This window comes from Acipenser ruthenus, chromosome 1 (genome assembly GCF_902713425.1).
Source record: "Acipenser ruthenus chromosome 1, fAciRut3.2 maternal haplotype, whole genome shotgun sequence".
NCBI classification, from domain to species: Eukaryota; Metazoa; Chordata; class Actinopteri; order Acipenseriformes; family Acipenseridae; genus Acipenser; species Acipenser ruthenus.
The window spans coordinates 87,912,069-87,935,379 of NC_081189.1; the positions used below are offsets into that span (position 1 = coordinate 87,912,069).

The 23,311-nt window shown below is 38.2% G+C and overlaps 1 protein-coding gene across 4 annotated transcripts in view; it reads left to right on the forward strand.

Moving 5' to 3' along the window:
- The window catches only part of dchs2 (dachsous cadherin-related 2), a 57,288-nt gene that overhangs the window by 16,866 nt on the left and 17,111 nt on the right, over nt 1–23,311 (forward strand). For all 4 annotated transcript variants that reach the window (XR_009329654.1, XM_059031608.1, XM_059031606.1 and 1 more), the window contains exons 2-14: nt 161–352; nt 1,085–1,316; nt 5,586–5,822; nt 7,433–8,446; nt 9,951–10,138; nt 10,557–10,656; nt 13,257–13,414; nt 14,093–14,936; nt 17,487–17,726; nt 20,157–20,291; nt 21,135–21,344; nt 21,891–22,751; nt 23,148–23,261. Coding sequence is in view for 3 of the 4 variants with exons in the window: in XM_059031608.1 (XP_058887591.1) it covers nt 161–352; nt 1,085–1,316; nt 5,586–5,822; nt 7,433–8,446; nt 9,951–10,138; nt 10,557–10,656; nt 13,257–13,414; nt 14,093–14,936; nt 17,487–17,726; nt 20,157–20,291; nt 21,135–21,344; nt 21,891–22,751; nt 23,148–23,261 (4,525 nt within the window). In the remaining variant the exon portion in view is untranslated. The remainder of the gene's footprint in view (nt 1–160; nt 353–1,084; nt 1,317–5,585; nt 5,823–7,432; nt 8,447–9,950; nt 10,139–10,556; nt 10,657–13,256; nt 13,415–14,092; nt 14,937–17,486; nt 17,727–20,156; nt 20,292–21,134; nt 21,345–21,890; nt 22,752–23,147; nt 23,262–23,311) is intronic.

A 23,311-nucleotide genomic window follows, 5' to 3' on the forward strand; every position in this document is an offset into this window, starting at 1 on the left:
ATTTTGCATTTCATATTTTATCGTGTGGTTTCATGTATAATTAAACCCAAAGGATCTGCGTGATTTTTTCCCCCTTGAATAATAAAGGGGAATTCATTAAAGTAATCATATGCAGGCTTGACTTCCAGCAACAAATGAAGTGCCTTTTTTTCTCCCTAAGGTTACAGCCACAGATGCAGACAGCGATGATTTTGGCAAAGTGCGGTACTCTCTATACGATAGGTTCAATAATTATGAAAAATCTCACCTTTTACGAATGGACACTGATTCTGGACAGGTCTGCATATCCCAAGACATTGACAGGGATGGTGGGCTGGCAAACTTTGATGTTTTGGTGAAAGCTGAAGACGGGGTAAGAGTCTCCTAAATGCTATACATTTATATGTCTGCGCTTCTTGAATATTGCATCCAATTCTAAAGTGTGAAGAAGTGTATTTTTAGATGAAATGAACCAGTGAACATGATATGCAGATATTATGAGTTAAACCAAGTTTGTTAATACCTGGCTTCCTGATACAGTACAGCACTAAATGTGTGTTTAAAGAGGGTTGGGTGGGGAGGTGGGAGGTGGTGAATAAATGATTTCCAAATTTACTAATGCACTCTGTCCTGGCTGGCCTTGTGCTAACATTAGCAAGTGGGCTTTATTTTAGACTGACAAAAGTCTGATGCTAACTAATTGAAAGGGCACTTTGTCATAGACTATTTTATACAAATCTTTTAGCACACGTAACAATGAAAGCCAGTGTAAAATCTATATAAACACTACATATTATGTATATTCTCAAGGCAGCATTCAGTTGATTTTGTTTCATCGTATTTAACTATTTGTAATGTCATACATCATTAGAAAACTGTGAAGTACTGCTTTATACCACTCATTTGTATTTGGCAGCTTTTCATTGCCAAATCCACCAATTGTAACCAATCAACTTAAATCAAATACTCTTAAGTGTACCTGTATACCTGGCAGCTTCTTCACAGTTAGAAAACAAGATATTTAAATATTGAATGGTTTCTGTATGTACAGCAAAAGCAAAACTCTTAATGAAAAATGGTACTTTTCTTTCTTTTTTTTTTTTAGGGGGGTCTGAGTGCCCAAGCTTACATTCATATAGAGGTGGAAGACGTCAATGACAACCGACCAGTGTTCAACCCACTAAGATACATTACAAGTATAAGCAGTCACACGCAGCCCGGAACTGAAGTCCTGAACGTTGTTGCTGCTGACAGGGATGCTGGGACGAATGGACGAGTATCTTATGAACTTGTTCCAGGGGATTTGTCTTTTCTTTTCACAGTTGACACATCAACAGGTAAGCAAGTGTCACTTATAAGCAAATAAGCAATGCAATTAACATTTGATTTGATTCCACATACAACTGAATTAGAATACCCCCTAGCTAGAACAGGTGGGGTTTAGTATTGTCCAGTTTAGTTTACATAAGTCTATATTCTGGTCAGTGTCAACCATGTATACTTTATATACAATTCAAGAACCCCAGTGACTTCCAGCTCTCATACATGAAGATTTCCACTTTCTGGTGGGGTCTATGTTGTGGTCATTTCAGTCACTTAGAGGATAGCTAGTTCTCCAGTTGCTGGATGACAGATTTTGGTCTCGTATTTACAATTTGTGATTAAACCACCTTTTAATGTATTTTACTGTCTTGCCACGTTGACATGGCCAATGACGAGAACAGTTCAGGGAGACTGGACCTCTGAGCTCTTCGCTGTCTATACTACAAACAGGGAGGGACAGCCAAACACTGTTCTTCTGTCCAAGCTCATTACAAGATAAAGCTTAACTGGGCTACTCATATACCAAATGCATAAGTTCATGTAAAGTTAAAGAAAGATACCCTGATGCATTAACAGGTGTTTTAAGAGTTTCCTAAGAGTGTTAACCTTGAGCTTATTTACACCAAATCCTAATGTAGCAAAAAGGTAACAGAAGCAAATCTCCATGAACAAATGCCAACATTTTCTTAGAGCTTAAATTATTTTTCTCTTATGAATCACTTGTCTGTGGATTTTAATGACAAGCATATTTGCAGTTACTTAGAAATGTTACAAAGAACACTACAGTTTTCTTATTAATTCATTTCACTTGGCATTTAACAGTTTGAGTTGAATTTATGCTTAGTTAGAAGAATGAGATGATATGGCGACTTGAAGTTGATAGATCTTTGAATAATGCAGAGTTCATGGCTAGTTATGTGACGTAGGTTCTGTTTTTAAACAGATTTCTTCCATACTCTAAATTACAATATCAAGGTAACATTTTATAGCACTCTTTCTTTGATGTCACAATTGTACAATGTAAATATATAGTGTGCTCCATAACTAAGAAGTATTTATATTCATACTGGGTAATGGTTTTTTTTTTATATGCAGGACATGAGATTCCCACCATTTCACATAGTCTCATAAAGCATTGTGTACAATCCTAGATTAACTTAATCCACAGGTAATTAGGAGATAGTAACAAACACACAGCACATTCTCATTGGACAGATACTTTTGTCGTGGCCTCTTGCTCCCATTCACTTACAAAGTTCTCGTCAGTTTATTGATTTAGGAGCAGATGTTATGGTGGAATATATGTCCCTCAGAAGCAGTACAACTTGGTATTGATCCTTTAACTCCTTTGCATCACCCTACCAGTGTGGTTGAGTGTTGTGTTTTATTGCCAGGGTTTGTATAATATATAGAAATACAGTTAAAACTACATAATATTGGGGGCTCCCAAGTGGCGCATCCAGTAAAGGCGCTCCACGTGGAGTGCAGGATGCGCTCTATAGTCTGGACGTCGCAAGTTCGAGTCCAGGCTATTTCACAGCCGACCGTGGACGGGAGCTCCCAGGGGGCGGCACACAATTGGCCGAGCGTCGCCCGGGGGGAGGGAGGGTTAGGTCGGCCAGGGTGTCCTCGGCTCACCGCGCACCAGCGACCCCTGTAGTCTGGCCGGGCGCCTTCGGGCTTGCCTGTAAGCTGCCCAAGAGCTGCGTTGTCCTCCGACACTGTAGCTCTTGGGTGGCTGCATGGTGTCCACAGTAAGAAAAAAAGCGGTCAGTTGATGGCACACGCTTCGGAGGACAGTGTGTGTTCGTCTTCGCCCTCCCGAGTCAGTGCAGGGGTGGTAGCGGTGAGCTGAGCTTAAAAAAATAATTGGCCATTCTAAATTGGGAAAAAATAATAAAAATAATTGGCAACGACTAAATTTATAAAAAAAATAAATAAAAAAAAAACTACACAATATTATATGGTAGTTGCATATGCAAACAGGCAGTGTAACTACCCGGCATTTCCTCTTAGCAACATAATTCCAGAAGCACGGATTCCACACGGCTTAAGTCAAACTGTTATTCAACTGCCATAAATGGTTACATTTTATAATATGAGGCTGAATTGTGATTATTACTTAAAGATATGTATTTTTTATACCTTATCTTGTGATTTTTTGTTTTTAAATATACTATTCAGCTTCACTTCTTATAGAAAAAAGAATGTCTGCTAAATACTATATTGTACACAAGAATTTGATCTCTTTTAATTAATATATTTTTTAAATATATGAAGGCATCCTGGCTGTCTGTCCTTTTTTGTTTTTAAATATACTATTCAGCTTCACTTCTTATAGAAAAAAGAATGTCTGCTAAATACTATATTGTACACAAGAATTTGATCTCTTTTAATTAATATATTTTTTAAATATATGAATGCATCCTGGCTGTCTGTCGTTCTCTCTGTATTTCACATGCTAACATATATTAGAGAAGTTTTTATTTAGTTGTGGTGAAACTTGGTTAAGACATTCTAGAGCACAACGTATTGTGAATATCATTATCTGGGGGTGACTTGAGGCCCCTGTCTCTCTGTCAGTATGTCAAACTTACTTATTTACCAGTTCATGTAGGTCATGGTTTACGTTTTCTATTTTGCAGCCGTGGCAGGATACACTGTATGGCACTGATATACTTGTTACTGTAACCAAAACATGATACCCAGTACGTTTTCTTTTATTTCATGGAATTATGTATTGCATCGGTGCCAATTATGGTAAAGCCATCTGGGTCTTTAAATAACTGGCTGATGTTAGAGAATTAAGGATTTGGGTAATTCATTTGGCTGTCGGATTTTAAGGTGAGGTTAGGTGAGAACAATGGAGGACCTTTAACAATATGTGCAGTGTCTAGTGCAAGGTGCGTCAGTAAAAGATGAAGGCCAAATGTGAACTGATGCACAGGAAGAATAACCAAGATTAAGTACCACCAACCATAACACATTTGTTGCGTAGAATTCATTTATTACAGTTGGTTCACATTACCTTACTGTTTATAACTGCATGTTTTGTTTTTTGTTGTTTTTAAGAAAAAGTTAAAAATGCCTCAGCTTTTCATGATTCTGTAGGGCCAGTGATTTTCCATTTCACCAAATGTTCGGTTCTGTTTTCTACTTATTTTGGTCAATATAACATTAATCTCTCAGTTCAGTTTGATTAAAATGAAATATGCTTTAAATAAACCAAACCGCTCCCAGTTTGAAATAAACTGTGAATGAGCCCACTGATTACAGTTAAAAGTTAAGAAACATTTTCATTTGAACTTGCTAGTAATTAATCCTATGTGGCAGAGGGATGCAGGTTGACATAATGGTAACATCAGTGGGCAAATTGTTTCATAGTGGAAGAAAAGCCATTATAAACACAGCCCTGTTCCAGACCTCACCTACTGTTTGTAGATTTTCTGTTGCCATGTAATTCTTATATTTATTATATATGTATTTTCTAAATTCCAACTCAAGTTACTTTTTTTTTCACTATTGTGAATAGTATTTTCCATGCAATATTCAACTTCATTTTTATATGGACCACCTGCCATCCCCAGCCACTTCTGTGCTTCAGTTGCATTACAAAGTTCACCTATCCCTGTTGTACACTGTAAGTGAAGTCAGGCTTACCAGGTTAACCTAAAGCTTTTGGATTTCAAAGTGATCACTATTAAAGGCAAGAGCTGAGCTGTCCAGCCAGACAGCCAATTTGAACACAGCCTGCCTTGCCAGGCAAGTTTCCATCTTCAACACGCCTGGCGGTTGGTTTTAGCCACTCCAGCAGTGCTATTTGTTGATTATGTTAATTATGTTTATCCTTATCCTTTTTCAAAGACCAGGAGGTTATAGGTGCCAAGTGTAATATGTGTATAAATCTGCTAATCCTGATACTGTGTACAAAGAAGTTGAAGGATGCTTTGGTTGTGTTGCTTGGCAACGTGAACCCCAGCTGCTCAAAAGTTGCATCACTAAAGAGTTGTTTATGCAAGCTTCAGGTGTTCGATGGCCTTGCATAGCATATTTTATTGTTTGAAGGTATTTATACAGTAAGGTGTTACCACACTCAAATCCTTGGCAAAGGGGATATTCCTATTAAGGTTAGTCTTCTTAAAAATTGTACAGTGCCATATTATCTTTAGTGAATTTGCTACAGTTTCTATAATTTTTAAATAAGTCATAATTGATATAATAGTCACTGATAACTTATAATAGTTTTACAGGGTTATGGAGCTTTATTTGTATTTATTCTGCAGGGATATTGTATTTGACATCCACTCTGAGCCATCTGGGGAGCACCAGCGTGAAGCTGTCTGTCTCTGCTCAGGATGGGGGCGGTCTCAGCTCCCTGCTCAATGCAGTTGTCACAGTGAACATCCTCAGGAGTGCACTGGCCCCTGCAGTATTTGAGAGATTACGATATGCGTTCGCTGTGCCAGAGGATGCCAAAAAGGGGACTGCTGTGGGAACAGTTCGGGCTACCACTCCATCCAGTGAGTATCAATGACTGACTGCTACATTTGATTCACAAACAAAAAGTTATGTATTTTTTTTTTTTCGTGGTCTTGGTCTTGGTATTATTTTTATTTTTAAATTTCTTTTGGTCAGACACACCATCATTTTCTTATTTTGTTAAAAAAGGCACACATTAAAGTGACCCCTTTCATAAATGTATGTATGGATTTATTAAACAAATTGAATACACATTGTAATATATAAATACACAATGGGGTCTATTCAATAGATCTAAATAGTACTGCCACTGAGATAATTAAAATTTATTGTAGTTTAGTCTGTAATAAATATGTAAAATGCCAGGAGGGGCCTAAATAGTGATTTAACGATATTTGGCTCTGTCATTGTTTAGATTAATTGCGTAAACCCCAATATGTTAAATGTCATAATACAGTTTAGGCATATATTTGAAGTTTTGACACTTTTCAACAAATCACGTGTTAATATTAACATACAACCAAAGGGATTTGGGGCAGGCACTGCCACTCTGAGGAGCCGCTAAATCCTATTTAGGGTAATAAATTAAATAGAGTAATCGACTGTCAACTCATTCAGGTTGGGGTATTGGCACGTTTGTAAACTTTCTTATGTTTACCAGTTTGTTAATTTGACCGCCTCTCACAGTGTCAGTCATCTCAGGTTGTGTGGTCGCTTAATGGATTACCCCGGCATATTGTGCAGGTTCCTCAAGCCTAAGCTAATGCTAGAAGCTTTTCAACCTGATGCACTGGTTTCCAGTCTGATGTGGGGTGATGAGACACCAGGACTAGTAGTTACTGTACACTCAAAATGAGTGCTGCAACCAACATTGCTACAAGATTGCTACTTCAATGACAATTTATGTATGTCCCTGTTTCCAAATTGTTATCTTCAGAGGATGATGTTCTTGGTGACAGGATAGATAAGTGTCACTGATATTCTATTTGTAGTACAGCAGTACCATAATTACATTTTTTAATCCCAGGCTAAGACAGTGATTTAAAGCAGCTTTCAAGGGGGAGGGAGTTTGAATCCCTACAGCTAAAATTTGGACTGTCAACATTTAGTATGTTATTGTTGTGTACAATTGAACATGATTTGTAGCAAATACGTTACTTTACAGTAGTTGGCACACATAGATTTGTCATGTTTGAAAATGTGTTTATGATGAATTGCTTAACATATAATAAAACTTATGAATTAATAGCAGAGGAAAGTACAGTAAACAATATATCCCCACAATTAGTCTGCATAATACAGGGGAGAAACAGAGTGTTATGAATTGAGTTTTGTTTATTCCACTTTATGTGTAATATATATTTAAAAGAAATGTATCTGTTACATGTGTTTGAAAGCCTCCTATACAGAGAAGGATAGTATTTACCAATTATACAAATGCAGATTTTTGGTAATATTTCACAGGATTGCATAGGTGTGATTGCGTTATTTTGTAATGATTTTTCTACTCTAGAAGATCATTTAAAAATCCAAGTGGAACACCACTGGGAATAGAAGCTAATGCATTTGAATTCATAGGAATGTGCGGCCATTATTTTAAGATTTTCTTTTTCATAAGGATGAAAAACTTAATTGAAACTTTTCTTAACAGATTCCCTTGAGTCCCTATCCTACAGAATTTCTTCCGGGGATCCAAATGGCCTCTTCTCCATCCACCCTGCGTTTGGTATGATCAGCACCAATGGGCCGCTGGATCATGAATCGCAGCCTTGTGTCATCCTCATGGTGCAGTCTCAGACCGGGAGCTCCCCAGTCTACAGCAGCACCCAGGTGAACATAACAATTATTGACGTTAATGACAACCAGCCTGTCTTCCATAAAGAATCGGAGACAATCACGGTTTCTCAGAACACCTTGCCAGGCACTGTGCTGTACATCGCTCATGCAGAGGACAGAGACAGCGGGCACAATGGGAGGATCAGGTATGCTTTACAAACAGACAATACCAAAGTATTCACCATTGACGTCAGACATGGAACAGTTTATCTCAACAGAAGCCTTTCCCAAGGCACGCAGCCTAGGTACCTTCTCAAAATCTCAGCAGAAGATGAAGGAGATCCTCCACAGAGCTCCGTGTTCACCCTTGTTGTCAATATTGACCGCACAAAATTGGAAGACACTCTGGCTTTTGAAACTCTAATTTACCAGGTGGAGATCAGTGAGAATGCTCAGACAGATACAAGGCTTATCCAAGTCCGAGCCCATGGACAGGATCCACAAACTTACTCAAGCCTGTCGTACTCCCTCCAAACGATTTCAGGGTCTCCGGTGTTTGGGATCCATCTTGACAGTGGCTGGATTTACCTCCGCCAGAGCCTGAACTATGAGTCTACATCGACATACAAGTTTAAAGTGTCAGCCACCGCCATGGAGGAGAGGATGGTCCTGCAAGCCACTGCTACTGTCACTGTCAATGTCTTGGACGAGAATGATAATGCTCCTGTCTTCTCTCAGGAATCTTATTTCTTCACCATTCAAGAAGGTCCTGTTCCTTGTGGCTTGGTTGGCTCAGTGAAAGCAGCAGATATCGATTCGGGGAAAAATGCCCAATTATCCTACATCCTATTGTCAGAAGGAAAATACTTCCGCATTAATTCCAAGACAGGTAAATAATGAAGGTGATTTTTCTTGTTAGTACATAATGTAGATATATGTATATAAAAAGGGTAGTCCTCCGCTGAATTTACACCCTGGTTTTATCCTGCCTGGGTGTGCTTTACCATGCTTTCCTATGCTTTTATATGACATAAACTTTTATAAGGAAAGACTGAAACTGTATCTTTAATTTGCCATTTAAGTAAGAAGCTTTTGGTACTTTCAAAATAAGAATCCAAGAATAAGATGTAAATCTGTTGGCTATCTATATCATTTAAATCCGAAAAATAGACTTGTTTCTATATAAAAGAAATGGTGCATGTCTCACTAGTGCAGGATCCAAACAGCTAATGGATGTGTGATCTGAATTGACCTGTGGTTGTGTGCAATCAGCAGACATGCTTGTAGTCATTCACAGAAACACCTGAAAACATACGGGTCAACTCACCAGATGAAAGTATGACCAAGTGAAGCACGCATTGACTGTTCAGATGGAAATGGGGTCTATTTAATATTACGATTAACACTGAGTTTAGCAAAGCATATTAATGTATACTACATTAACATTAACAGCTTTTCTATAGTGGTTTAACAATAAAGGATCATTAGGATCACATCATCTTACAGAAATAGGAAGAGACATATTTTTCATCTATAATCAGATTAAGAAATAAAATAAGTAAACTGAGGCCTTAGGCTAGAGATCTTCTTCCGTTGCTTCATTACAATAAAAGATTCACAGAAAGGAAAAGATTAAAAAGTGGCATGTTATTAAAAATGTTAAAACTGTTCACATAAATCAATCAATCAATCAATCAATCAATGAGTCAAGTTCTCTAGACATTTAAAAACTTAGCTTCTGCAAAAGAACCCTGACAAGAGGGCATAACCATGTCAGTAAGGTAAGATACTACCATAGAGAAGATGTTTGCTACCATTTAACATCTCTACCTTACAGATTTATGTATCTTTTAAATGTTTTATTTACTTCCATTTTATCTGAATGTTCCACAGTCATCTGTGGTAGTGCCCTGCAAGGGTTGGAAGTTCTGAGGTCTATAATATGTAGTATATTTGTAATAAAATGTGAAAGTTTGCTAATCAGTTGGCCCTTACTATTAGATTTGATTACATCTGGGGGGGTGGCAGACACTATTATTAGGCTTTGTTTTATTAAAGTTTCCATGTACAGTATATGCAGATTCATTCTCTGTGATGTCTTCAATGAACATGGTTATTATTTTTATTATTATTATTTATTTCTTAGCAGACACCTTTATCCAGGGCAACTTACAATTGTTACAAAATATCACATTATTATTACATACAATTACCCATTTATAAAGTTGGGTTTTTACTGGAGCAATCTAGGTAAAGTACCTTGCTCAAGGGTACAGCAGCAGTGTCCCCCACCTGGGACTGAACCCACGACCCTCCAGTCAAGAGTCCAGAGCCCTAACCACTACTCCACACTGCTGCCCCATGGTTAATTAATGCATTGTTTTATTTCCCAGGTGAGATAATAAACTGGGTTGCGCTGGACCGCGAGCAACGCACTCACCACACCCTGTCAGTTTTAGTGACAGACCAAGGAGTCCCACGCCTGAATGCAACCACCACCATCTACATCATTGTCACCGATATTAATGACAACCCACCCCAGTTTACACACATGCCAACTGGGAAAGAGATTCATGTCCAGGTTGGTTTTCGCTGTTCAAGCATACTCTATTTTATTTTACCATAAGCTGCTTTGCTAGACATTGCTTTAGATGAGAGCTCCACCTTGTGGCAGCCCATTGTTGTCATGTAGTGATGATATACTGTAAACGCAGTTCATTTGCAAGGCATTGTATTTATTCCAGGCTATTAGGGATGATATTTATCTAATTCTGCCATGTCATAGAGTATTTGCACTGATGTCACTTATTAGATAAATGTTTTATCCAATGGCCTGGAATCAGCTATCCTATAGGAATGTGCAAAACTGAAGTTATAGATTTACATTTAACAGTCTCTCCAAGGGTTAATAAACACAGCTTTGTTATGCAAATGCTGTGCATGTAAATCCTTGCTCGTTTTCTGCTTTAGTAAACCTGTGCACTGTGTCTGTTTGTCAGGTTTGGGCAGGGCAGGCCGCAGGCACTGTGGTAGCCACCTTATTTGCAAAAGACCTTGACGCTGGAGACAATGGAACTGTCCAATACACTTTGAATTCAGGTGGGTTTTATATATATGTTATATGTATATATATATATATATAACAGAGGTTTTCCCCAAAGATAGACTTTTGAGTTGTCTCAAAATTGTTTTGTGTGCCCTCTAGTGGTGTTACTCTGAAACTCATTAAGAGAAACATTGGCTTGCAGTTTTATTTAAAACATTCTAACACTGTCCACAACATGTAGATTTATTTATTTATTGCATTTATATAGCGCTTTTTATACAAAAGTATCGCAAAGCACTGTATAGTACATAGCAGAAAAAAAGAACAAACCACAATACATTTGTATAGCATGTCACACATACAGCTGCCACAGTCAGACAATTTAAATAACAGTATACACATACCAATACAAAAGCAGCAATTTTACATTAAAACCCACTAAGATAAGAAGGCCATTTTATAAAAGTGTGTTTTTAGTCTTGACTTGAAAACTGTAACGGTCCCAGCTTCCCTGACAAACGAAGGCAGATCATTCCATAAATTAGGAGCTCTACAAGAAAAATCCATACCTCCCGTGTTGCTTTTGTTGACCCTAGGAATAACCAGCAGCCCCTCATCCTGTTATCTCAGAGTGCGGTTTGGAAGATACGGGGTCAGTAACTCCTGCAAATAACTAGGTGCTAATCCATTCAGGGTCTTGTAAGTTTAACAGCAAAATCTTAAAATCAATTGTATTCTGCAGAGGGAGCCAGTGTAAAGAGGCCAAAACAGGGGTAATATGTTCACTTTTCCTGGTTTTAGTCAGAATTCTAGCAGCGATATTCTGAACAAGCTGCAAGCGGGATACCACACGTTTTGGGACACCTGAAAAAAGTACATTACAATAATTCTAGATGAAACAAAGGCATGCATTAGTCTCTCGGCATTAGATACGGAAGTAATTGGTCTAAGTTTGGCTATATTTCTCAAATGGTAAAAATATACTTTAGTAACTTCCCTAATATGAGTCTCCAGTGATACATCAGGATCAAACTCTTAATTTCTAGTTTAAGTTTTGATGAGAGACTGCAAGGGTTTAGCTTATTTATTTCCTTTTAGTTGGTTCTAGCATAACCTGTTTTATCTGAATTCAACATTAAAAAATTCTGTGACATCCAATGCTTGATGTCTGTAAGGCAAGCAGCTAATAACACCCACTCAGAAGAAATTCCTGGCTTTAGGGAAAAATATAGCTGGGTATCATCAGCATTGCAATGGAGGTTCACTCCGTGTCTGCGGATATTGTCACCTAACACTAGCATATATAATGAAAACAACAAGGGACCTAGAATGGAGCCCTGTGGAACATCACAGACAACTTCCGATAATGCAGATTTTACCTCCATAATAGAGACAAACTGAAACCTGAATCAGAAAGCTAAGATTTGAACCAGGATAGGACAAGACCAGGCAGTCCTACTGTGCATTCAAGATGATTCAGTAGGATGGAATGGTCTACAGTACCAAAGGCAGCATTTAGATCAAGAAGAATTAATACTGATGGAAAGCCCGTCAGAGCTTATCAGCAGATCATTCACAACTCTGACAAGGGCTGTCTCGGTGGTATGTGCAACACAAAAACCAGACTGAAACTTCTTGACTATACCATTAAGAGTTAGAAATTTTTGTAATTGCAACAATTCTCTCTACAACCTTATCTAAGAACGGTTAGAAATTGGCCTATAGTTATTTAGGACTTTAGGGTCCAAATTGTGTTTCTTAAGCATGGGCTTTACCACAGCTACCTTAAGTCCTGAGGGAACTATACCGGAGGGAATGGCAGAATACTTTAACCTGAATTTTACATGCCTCTTTAGATTCCCTCACCAGTTCCAAGTTTAAATACCTTGCTAGGTGGTGTTCGATGTTATCAGCTAGCCTGCTTGCCCCTGACCTATTGAGGTGCAGTCCGGCTTTCTTATAATAGCTATTTATTTTCCAAAAGCAATCCCAGTTTTTTATAAATCCCAGCCCTTCTTGTACACACCAACCAGCCAGCCAAGTATTTAAGGCCCTAATTCTACTGAATACTTCATCCCCACCACCAACAACAGGTAGTAGACCTGAGAGAATAATTCTGGCAAAAGATGACAAGTAATTGGGTGCAGCAGGTGCTGGAAGTCCAACTCCTGCAAACTCAAACTCTTGGTAAGACAAGTCAACATATGTATTTTGTTCACGTTAAAATGATTACTAATAAAATGAAACTATTGATAACAAACTTTTTTTAGATGAATCACTTGTGAAAGCACTAAGGACATTGTAAAAAGAAGCTGCTTTGCTAGTCATTGCAATGCAGCTGCAGCCCATTGCTTTACATGAGAGCTCCACCTTGTGGAAACCCTCTGTTGCCAGGTAACGGTGGTATACTGTATACAGCTTAGTAAACATTCATTTGCAATACACAATTTATGAATTGTTACATTACCATATCTCTGTAAATGGACATTATAAAAATAACTTGTACACTTGCCTCTTTTGTCACCCTGGTGAAATTGTGTATTTACTTAAATTAGCAATAGTGGAGGCCAGAGTCACTCACTACACTAGACCAACAAGTAGAACCATCAATACTCCTTTAACATTACAATGTTTTATTTTTTTTCCTTTGAAGATGATGGGTTGGGGCATTTTGAGATAGACAGCAAAACAGGAGAAATGAAGACAACAGAACGTCTTTTACAAAGCTCCAGAAGCCGCTATAGACTGACTGTTACTGCCATGGACAAGGGACCCTCTCCACTCGAGGCATCAGCTGTAGTTCATGTACAGGTAACACCTTAAACCATTCTTTCGGTGTGCCTCTTTTTATTTGTAGTTGGTTGATGTACAAATGTGTCTCTGCATATAACAAATAGTTATGCATGTTCTTTTTACTAAATCATTGGCATCTAATAAGTCAAATGTGTCAATCAATCAGAAATCCTTTCCTCCTATACATTCACACCATGACCAGCTTTGAATATGTAAAACTGTTTTAAAGAGTAAGGTTCTTATTACAAACTTCAATCAAGTCTCACCTAATCCCTCTATTTTCTAGGCTAAATAATAGTCTTCCTACCTCATAACTTTTAGTCCTGGGATTAGTCAGGTTCCTCATCGTAACATCCCTTGATTTGTCCTGTGCTGTTATGTAATCACGCGGGCCTATTCTAGCTCTGTACCACCCATTCGGTATTTGAATCCTATTTTTTTGTGACAGCTCTTGTTAGATTCACATATGTGTTAGCCACTTCCCACTATAGTGTGTCATCTGCAAATTTACCATCTTGCTAATTACCCACCTGTCTAGATCATATATGTAGAAAAGAAAGTGCAGGGGTTCCAGCACTGAACCCTTATCCCAGCACCAATACCTTATACTGCATTTCCCACCAACTCGATTGCACTACATAATAAGACACCCCTAAATAAATTACACATGATGGAACTTTTGTGTGCTTGTTTCAGATTATTCCAGTGGATAAAGGGAGCTCTAATAATGCTGAACATATAATAAGACATTTTGTTATAAAAGAAGATTCCAAGCCCGGGAAAGTCATTGGTTCACTCAAACTACCCAATCATCCTAATGAATCAAACCAAATGGTGGATTATTCCATCTCTGAAGGGGATGGCAGTGTTCACTTTGGGGTTGACCGCTCTACCGGAGACCTGCACCTGGCCTATGAACTAGACTACGAAACAGCTTCTCATTACCTTCTCAAGGTGCAGGTGGAAGACCACAGCCAGGCCCCTGTGCGCAACACGGCAGTGTTTGTCAGTGTAAGCGTAGAAGACGTCAACGACCACTCACCCTGGTTTTTGGATGACTTTGTTGTCATTGGAATACAGGAGAACTTGCCTGCAGGTTCCTGGGTTTACACTTTTAATGCTAAGGATGGTGATGGAAGCTTACCAAATAGTGCCTTGCGGTATCATGTTACGTCAAGCAGTATGGAGGAAACTCCATTTGTCATAGACCCTGTGCAAGGTACATTAACAACCACAGCCCTCCTTGACAGAGAAGACACTCACACCTTTATCCTAACTGTGACTGCAACAGATCAGGTGGTGAACCTGTTAGACCGAAAGACTTGCTCGCTCACAGCCAAGATTGTTATTTTGGATGTGAATGACAACAGCCCTGTTTTTGTGTCATCGCACATTTCCTACGTAATGGAAGACGCAGAAGTGGGATCGCTGGTCCATCACACTATTGCCCAAGATAAGGACGAGGGTAGAAATGGGAGGGTTACTTACAGTGTATTGTCAGGAAATGAAAAAGGAGTCTTTCTATTGGAGGAAACAACAGGTAAAGTGACACATGGTTATTTGACATAAATACTTCAAGTTAAAATAAAAAGACAAGTGCTTACCTACTCTATCTACTCTCTCAGATACACTTAAGTATACTGCTATATTTAAATTAACTGAATAGGCTTCAGACTTCCCAGAGTCAGTGTATTTTTTATACATTGCAATGACTGTAGACATTTATATTTAATTGTAATTAAACAGATTATTAAAATAATTCTGAGGCAAATGTTCAAATGTTAACATTCTGTAACTGAACACATGTTGATATTAAAGTGAATGGCTCTCCTCTGGTATCACTGTGTGTGTATATGTACCAGTATATGTGATACATATCAAAAACCTAATATCACATGATGTCATTGAAATAAATCATCAGATTTCCTAAGCCCCATTGATTGAAGACATTGTGATTTTTAGATTTAAATTTGAGATTTGTAGTCAAAATGCTTGTCATTGAATTGCTTAAGTTTATTTCAGTATCACTACATATACCACCACTGAGTGTTTTATAGTTACGTATGAAATGCCCCTGTGTACACCTTATGAACTTGATGCATATATAAATATCCTATTAATTGTGACTTTATTTAAAGAGTATAGTATAATTGTAATTGCTGTTTTTAACATCATTCTAAGTGGTTCTAGTTTCTGTTGCTCTAGTATTGAATTTTTCTCGAAGTGTTTCCTTTACCTGACTTTTTTTAGCTACTTTGAGCTTGTCTAGATAATTAAATGTGCTACTAACATTCTAATATATATATATATATATATATATATATATATATATATATATATATATATATATATATATATATACAGTGCCTTGCGAAAGTATTCGGCCCCCTTGAACTTTGCAACCTTTTGCCACATTTCAGGCTTCAAACATAAAGATATGAAACTGTAATTTTTTGTGAAGAATCAACAACAAGTGGGACACAATCATGAAGTGGAACGAAATTTATTGGATATTTCAAACTTTTTTAACAAATAAAAAACTGAAAAATTGGGCGTGCAAAATTATTCAGCCCCTTTACTTTCAGTGCAGCAAACTCTCTCCAGAAGTTCAGTGAGGATCTCTGAATGATCCAATGTTGACCTAAATGACTAATGATGATAAATAGAATCCACCTGTGTGTAATCAAGTCTCCGTATAAATGCACCTGCACTGTGATAGTCTCAGAGGTCCGTTTAAAGCGCAGAGAGCATCATGAAGAACAAGGAACACACCAGGCAGGTCCAAGATACTGTTGTGGAGAAGTTTAAAGCCGGATTTGGATACAAAAAGATTTCCCAAGCTTTAAACATCCCAAGGAGCACTGTGCAAGCGATAATATTGAAATGGAAGGAGTATCAGACCACTGCAAATCTACCAAGACCTGGCCGTCCCTCTAAACTTTCAGCTCATACAAGGAGAAGACTGATCAGAGATGCAGCCAAGAGGCCCATGATCACTCTGGATGAACTGCAGAGATCTACAGCTGAGGTGGGAGACTCTGTCCATAGGACAACAATCAGTCGTATACTGCACAAATCTGGCCTTTATGGAAGAGTGGCAAGAAGAAAGCCATTTCTTAAAGATATCCATAAAAAGTGTCGTTTACAGTTTGCCACAAGCCACCTGGGAGACACACCAAACATGTGGAAGAAGGTGCTCTGGTCAGATGAAACCAAAATCGAACTTTTTGGCAACAATGCAAAACGTTATGTTTGGCGTAAAAGCAACACAGCTCATCACCCTGAACACACCATCCCCACTGTCAAACATGGTGGTGGCAGCATCATGGTTTGGGCCTGCTTTTCTTCAGCAGGGACAGGGAAGATGGTTAAAATTGATGGGAAGATGGATGGAGCCAAATACAGGACCATTCTGGAAGAAAACCTGATGGAGTCTGCAAAAGACCTGAGACTGGGACGGAGATTTGTCTTCCAACAAGACAATGATCCAAAACATAAAGCAAAATCTACAATGGAATGGTTCACAAATAAACATATCCAGGTGTTAGAATGGCCAAGTCAAAGTCCAGACCTGAATCCAATCGAGAATCTGTGGAAAGAACTGAAAACTGCTGTTCACAAATGCTCTCCATCCAACCTCACTGAGCTCGAGCTGTTTTGCAAGGAGGAATGGGCAAAAATTTCAGTCTCTCGATGTGCAAAACTGATAGAGACATACCCCAAGCGACTTACAGCTGTAATCGCAGCAAACGGTGGCGCTACAAAGTATTAACTTAAGGGGGCTGAATAATTTTGCACGCCCATTTTTTCAGTTTTTTATTTGTTAAAAAAGTTTGAAATATCCAATAAATTTCGTTCCACTTCATGATTGTGTCCCACTTGTTGTTGATTCTTCACAAAAAATTACAGTTTCATATCTTTATGTTTGAAGCCTGAAATGTGGCAAAAGGTTGCAAAGTTCAAGGGGGCCGAATACTTTCGCAAGGCACTGTATATAATGTTAAATGTGAGGCTTTGTTAAGCAGAAAGAGGCAGCAATGGCTAGAAACAACAACAATAAAAGTATGTTCATGAATCCTTTGACTTACAGGATTGCTGTCTTTATCCTCCTCCCTGGACTATGAGGCATTGAATTCGTACTCCCTGAGCATCCTTGCCTGTGACAGTGGATCTCCAGCTCTCTCCTCCACTCAGACACTCACAGTCTCCGTTGTTGACGTCAATGACCAAGCACCCATGTTTAAGGAAACCCATTACAATGCTTCAGTACCTGAGAACCATGAGCCGGGAGAATTTGTTATCAGAGTTGCAGCAGTCGACAGGGATTCAGGTATAGTTAAGACCAAGCATTGTATCAGCTTTTACATCGATCATCCCCAGATTCATATCTAGTCCCTGTTTGGTTGTGTTACAAGGCAATGGTACTGTACAGAGAGGTTAGCTTGACCAATGACAATTTAAGCTTACATGATACTCATTTATAGCTGCATGTCTGTCCAACATAGTTTTCATTAAAAAAAATGGACAAACTTGGGAATAAACCTATTAAAGAAATATATGGGGGGTAAAAAGAACACAAGATATATGGTGGAATGTTCGCAGATATTTTGCAATATAAAATACTCTGAAAAAATGAATGTGTTTTATTATTTATTTTTTTACCAAGTGACACTTTCAAACTGTTCTAACATTATTTTGCCTCAGGATGGCGCCCTTTACATATATTTTAACATTTGAAACACCACAATAAACACTTTTTTTTTTTTTGCTTTTTTCATGTGTTTCTTCTAAATTAAAACAGAAAACTAAAACATTAATTTTTTGCTTTTCCATATACAGCAGTGCTCTAAATAGTGTGTTTTTGGTGCATGTACAGTACATGGATACATCCCTTTTTTGTGGATGATGTTACTTTTCCATAGACGATAATGGAAATTAGACATAAAATAAAATCTCTTATTCCTTCAAAAACAAGTTTGGGGGGCAGGCTTTTTTGTGCCTATTTTCACTTTAATTTATATGAAATATCATCAAATAAACTTGAAATATCATCACAGAAACTTGAAATATCATCACAGAAACTTGAAATATCATCACAGAAACTTGAAATATCATCACAGAAACTTTGAAGACATGGCATAGATTTGATACTTTTTGAAGTTCATTTTTTAACTACCCCCAAACCATCTTATGATGTTTCTTATTGCAGTCACTCAAACAATGTTTTTTTTGTTTTGTTTTTTTCCAAGTCCATGTTAAGGTGAGTTCTGTAGCTGTTCTTTAGTTGTATTTTGTCTTCATAGATATATTTATTATAAGGAAGATTAGCCAAAGTCTTTATAGAAGTAAGAGACAGTGCTGTCTAGTGATCTGCCACTTTGGATCATGTTTTCTTTTGAGTTGCTGCTACCAAACCACTGTGCGCAAGATGGTGCTGGCCCTAGCTGATCTAGCCTACATTATGTCTATGGCAGGCCACTAGAACTAAAGATCAGCTCCTGAACTCTCAAGGTACCTCAGACTTACAACAAATGAAGAAACACAACATCAAATCAAAATAATGTAATTTAAAGCTACACACTCTTTAGTTGTTCACCAGTGGGACTGAACAAAAACAAAATCAAGTGATGCTTATATTAGTTCAGGTAACAGGAAAGAGCGATTTTACAGTATACAGCAGGGGTCTCCAGCCCTGGTCCTGGAGAGCTACAGGAGCTTCTAGTTTTTGTTTCAGCCGAGCTCTCAGTTACTTAATTGAACCAATTACTGGCTTAATTTGTCAAGATTAACAGGTGTTGCAGATCTTTAGCCATTGGTGAAGACACCTAGAAAACCTGCATGATTAGGGCTCTCCAGGACCAGGGTTAGAGACCCCTGGTATACAGTACAGTATAGTGTGGTAATAGAAAAGAGTTCTGTCTTGTTCATACTGGTCTGATTCAACAACTGTTTTGTATTAGAAATGTACATGAAATGGTGGTCTTCATAAAATTTTTATAAAAAAAAAATGTAAAATAAGCTTTTTTGGTTTATGTGAAACTTCTTTTCAAAGTGGTTAAAACCAATCCATAGGGGGCCACTGGCTTTTAAATCTGTGGTTTCTGTCTCCTGTATAAATATTTTAAAATGAATGTCTGTTGTTGCAGTTATTTATTTTTTCTTGGCCTTTCATGGCTTGTAATACAAGTATGGTACTTCATCTGGTTCTTGATTTGAAAGATTGTCATTGTTCTTTTGGTGGAACTTTTCTTAATTTGTTTTCTATGTATCAATGTTAGTATCAACCACCATTTTGTAATTTAAAACTGGCCAAAACCAGCAAGCAGGCTTCCATTTGGAATTTCAGAAAATATCCTATGATGATCCATAATTCACACCATCTGGGCTCATTTTGGTTTTCTTTTTCCAGCTGTTATATGAAAAATGATTCTCAAACTGAGTAGGCTAGAAGAGATTAATATAAAAGGCAAAATCTTAATATATTCCATGCTGTGTTTCCATGTGAAATGTACCTGCTGCCCCTCCTCCCCTGAAAACTATAAAGCTTTATATCAGGAAAAACATGTATTGTTGGTTGAAAGTCAGACCAGAGATGGTCTGCAAAATGTCAAATTTGTAAAGGTAATATAAATTTTTTAAAAAATGTTAAAAATGTCATGTTACTTTTTCATTACTGTATAGTGCTCATTTAATGTGTGGCTAAAATAAAATGGACACATTAAGCTTGTGACTTCAATATCAATATGTTTGTATCTCTCAGAGGCGAATGCTGCCGTGTGCTTTACCCTGCTGCCTGGATCTGGACATGACTTATTTACAATCAACTCTCAGACTGGAGAGATTACCACCAAAGCAGTGCTGGACAGGGAAGTTCAAGACCACTTCAGCATACGAGGTAAAAATACACGTTCACTGTTTATATACCTAATGCATTTCTCAGACTGTCTTTAGATAGAAAGTTTACATTTTTGCTTAAAAAATGTCCAGAAGTGTTGCCACAATTAAAGCCATTACTGCAAGGAACATAACCTTTCACGTTTCAAGTTAAGTGGCTTAATGGTAGACACAGAACAGAAGTTTTCTGAATTAAAGAATCACACCCCTCTGAGCAGTAATTAATGGACTGGAACCTATATAGAGCAAGAACTTGTGAACTGTAATTGAAATCACAGCTCATCAATAGCTGAGTCATGCAATTGGGCATGCTGGCTCCAAATCCCATTCCCCAAGTTTCTGATCTTCAGCTGGAGCTCCCGCAGTGACATGGAGGAAATTCTGGTAAGGGATACCTTCTACTGACCAGGTGTCCTACAAGGCCCGGGGGGGGGGGGGGGGGGGCACTAGCAAGACAAGGCCTTTGCTCCTTGGGTTCAATAGCTTAGTAACACCTGTTGCTTCAAAGCATGGTTCTCCTGTATTTTTAATATGTGTATTCATGGTATAGAAAAAAAGAGATAGACAGAGTGAGCTTAAAGGGAGCTCAAAATAACTGTTTGGAGTTACCTGGACTACTTTATACTGCCTGTGGAGTGAGCAAGCTGACAAGTTTTCATAATATAAGGCTTGGATAACTAAATGTATCATTCAATTTTAGTTAATCAGAACCTTTGCAGACGTCTGTACCTAACGTATGACTGAAGAGCCATTTCAAAACTAAATGGCTGGTGATGTAAAACTACTTAAAATTGGTGCTGAGGTCTGAATGTGGTTTAATTACCCTGCTCTGTTCCTATTCCAGTTCTGGCTCGAGACAGTGGGCTCCCTGCGCTCTCCAGCACAGCCACCGTCCTGTGCACTGTCCTGGATCTCAATGACAACACCCCTGAGTTCATACTCCCCACATTTGAAATAAAGATTCCAGAAAACCAGGAGCCAGGAATTATTTACACAGCCTTGGCTTCTGACGAGGATGCCGGAGAGAATGGGATAATTGAATATGGATTGGTTGGTAGGTATTTACTTTGCTTTTCTTGGTCCAACACTATTCAAATAATGTAACTGTTCTTTTAATGCAGGGCTGTCCAATGCCTCTTTTGAATTATAGATGATGGCTGGATAATCAGATGTTTTTGGTAGAAATAAGCCAAAGTTTAGTTTTTTATATTTGAATGGAAACCACAACAGTCTTTTTTATGTCATTGGTGTTGCATTTTTAGCTAACATGGATAGTATTTGCATTTGCGTTTACACAGACACACAGTCAGCAATAAGTACCAAGAATAATTAAATTAGTGTAGGATAAATCATGTCCTGTCCTACCCATCAGTATCGTGTCGTGCACCCTAAAAACATTTTAATATCATATAGTGCCACTACTGTCAATCAACAAATTGTTGTACATTATAATGAGGCACATATTATACTTTAGACCAATATTTTTATTAAAATAATGGAAACATATACCATTGTAGTGTGTATGAAAAGGTGCATTGCAATGACCTCACTGTAAATAGCCTTCCTGCTGATTCAATTATTTGTGTATTTTCTTTTCCAGATGAAAATGCTGGTGGATATTTTGTCATCAATTCTACCACTGGGGCACTTAGTGCAACTAAAGCATTAGACAGAGAAGAAAGATGTAACTACACCATCGTTATTGAGGCCCGTGACCTGGGAACCCCACAGCGAAGCTCCACTGCCGAGCTGAGAATCACAGTCTTGGACGTGAATGACAACAGCCCAGAGTTCAGCAAAACCCATTACCGGACATCAGTCAGCGAAGACTTGGCAGTGGGGTCTGAGGTTCTCCAGCTAACAGCAACTGACAAAGACGAAGGTTCTAACGGAGAGGTTATGTATTCCCTCATTGATGATACCTTTGGGATGTTTACTATAAGCAGCTCAACTGGCACTATAATGACCACCATGCAGCTGGACAGAGAGACCAAGTCACAATACATGTTTCGGGCAGTGGCAAATGACTGTAGCACCCAAGGGCCGCGGAGTTCAACCGTCAACGTCATGGTGCACATCGAAGACATCAATGACAATGCCCCAGTTTTTATTCAGAACCCAGTCAACGGCCAGGTTTCCATGGAAACAGCTCTTAACCAGACCATAGCAACAGTAAGAGCTGATGACAGTGACCTTGGCCAGAATGGAGCAGTGGTGTTCAGTTTTGCAGAACCAGATTTGCTTTTTGACATTAACCGTCAGACTGGAGATATCTGGTTGAAGAGCTTGATTCCGTCCAGTGAATTTGGCACAAAAGTCCTCCATGTGATTGCGGCAGATCAGGGAATCCCAGTGCAGTACTCCTCCGGTCTGGTTATAGTTCATTTACAGGTTGAGGAGACCGGGATCTGGTTCACTGAACCTGTCTATAAAGCAGCAATTCCTGAAAATAGCAAATCTGGTAAGACCACATGTTATGTTTAGATAGATTTGGGGTAGTGAATAGTTTATGAAGTATAAGCTTCCAGACTTGGTAACATAGGGGAGGTGTAGCTCTAAAATCATCCTATTTTTTTATCAACATTTGTCTACTAGGAAAGAGCATGTCTCATTTAAATCTCTTATATTCAATTTATTAACTCCACAGAATGGCATTGAAATGTGCTGTGCTGTTTGAGATGCCATTCTTCAGAAACAAGACTATGTTTTTAAGGTTATATCTGTTTCACAGACATTAAAACATCACCTGGATATTCTTTTAAAAAAGAGCAGTTGTCATCATCCAACTCCTTCAGAATGATCATAAATAAAATATACACTTTTATTAAAACATGTTTTGCTAATCTTTTTGCATTAGGTTCCATGGTTGTGACTGTTACTGCCCATGACCGTAACAAAGACACAAGAAAAATAAAATACAGCATTTTTAGTGGGAACGAAAATGAGGCATTCACAATAAACGCAGATACTGGTAAGTTCTACAGGCTTGATACAGTACATAAAATAAATAATTGTGGGTCT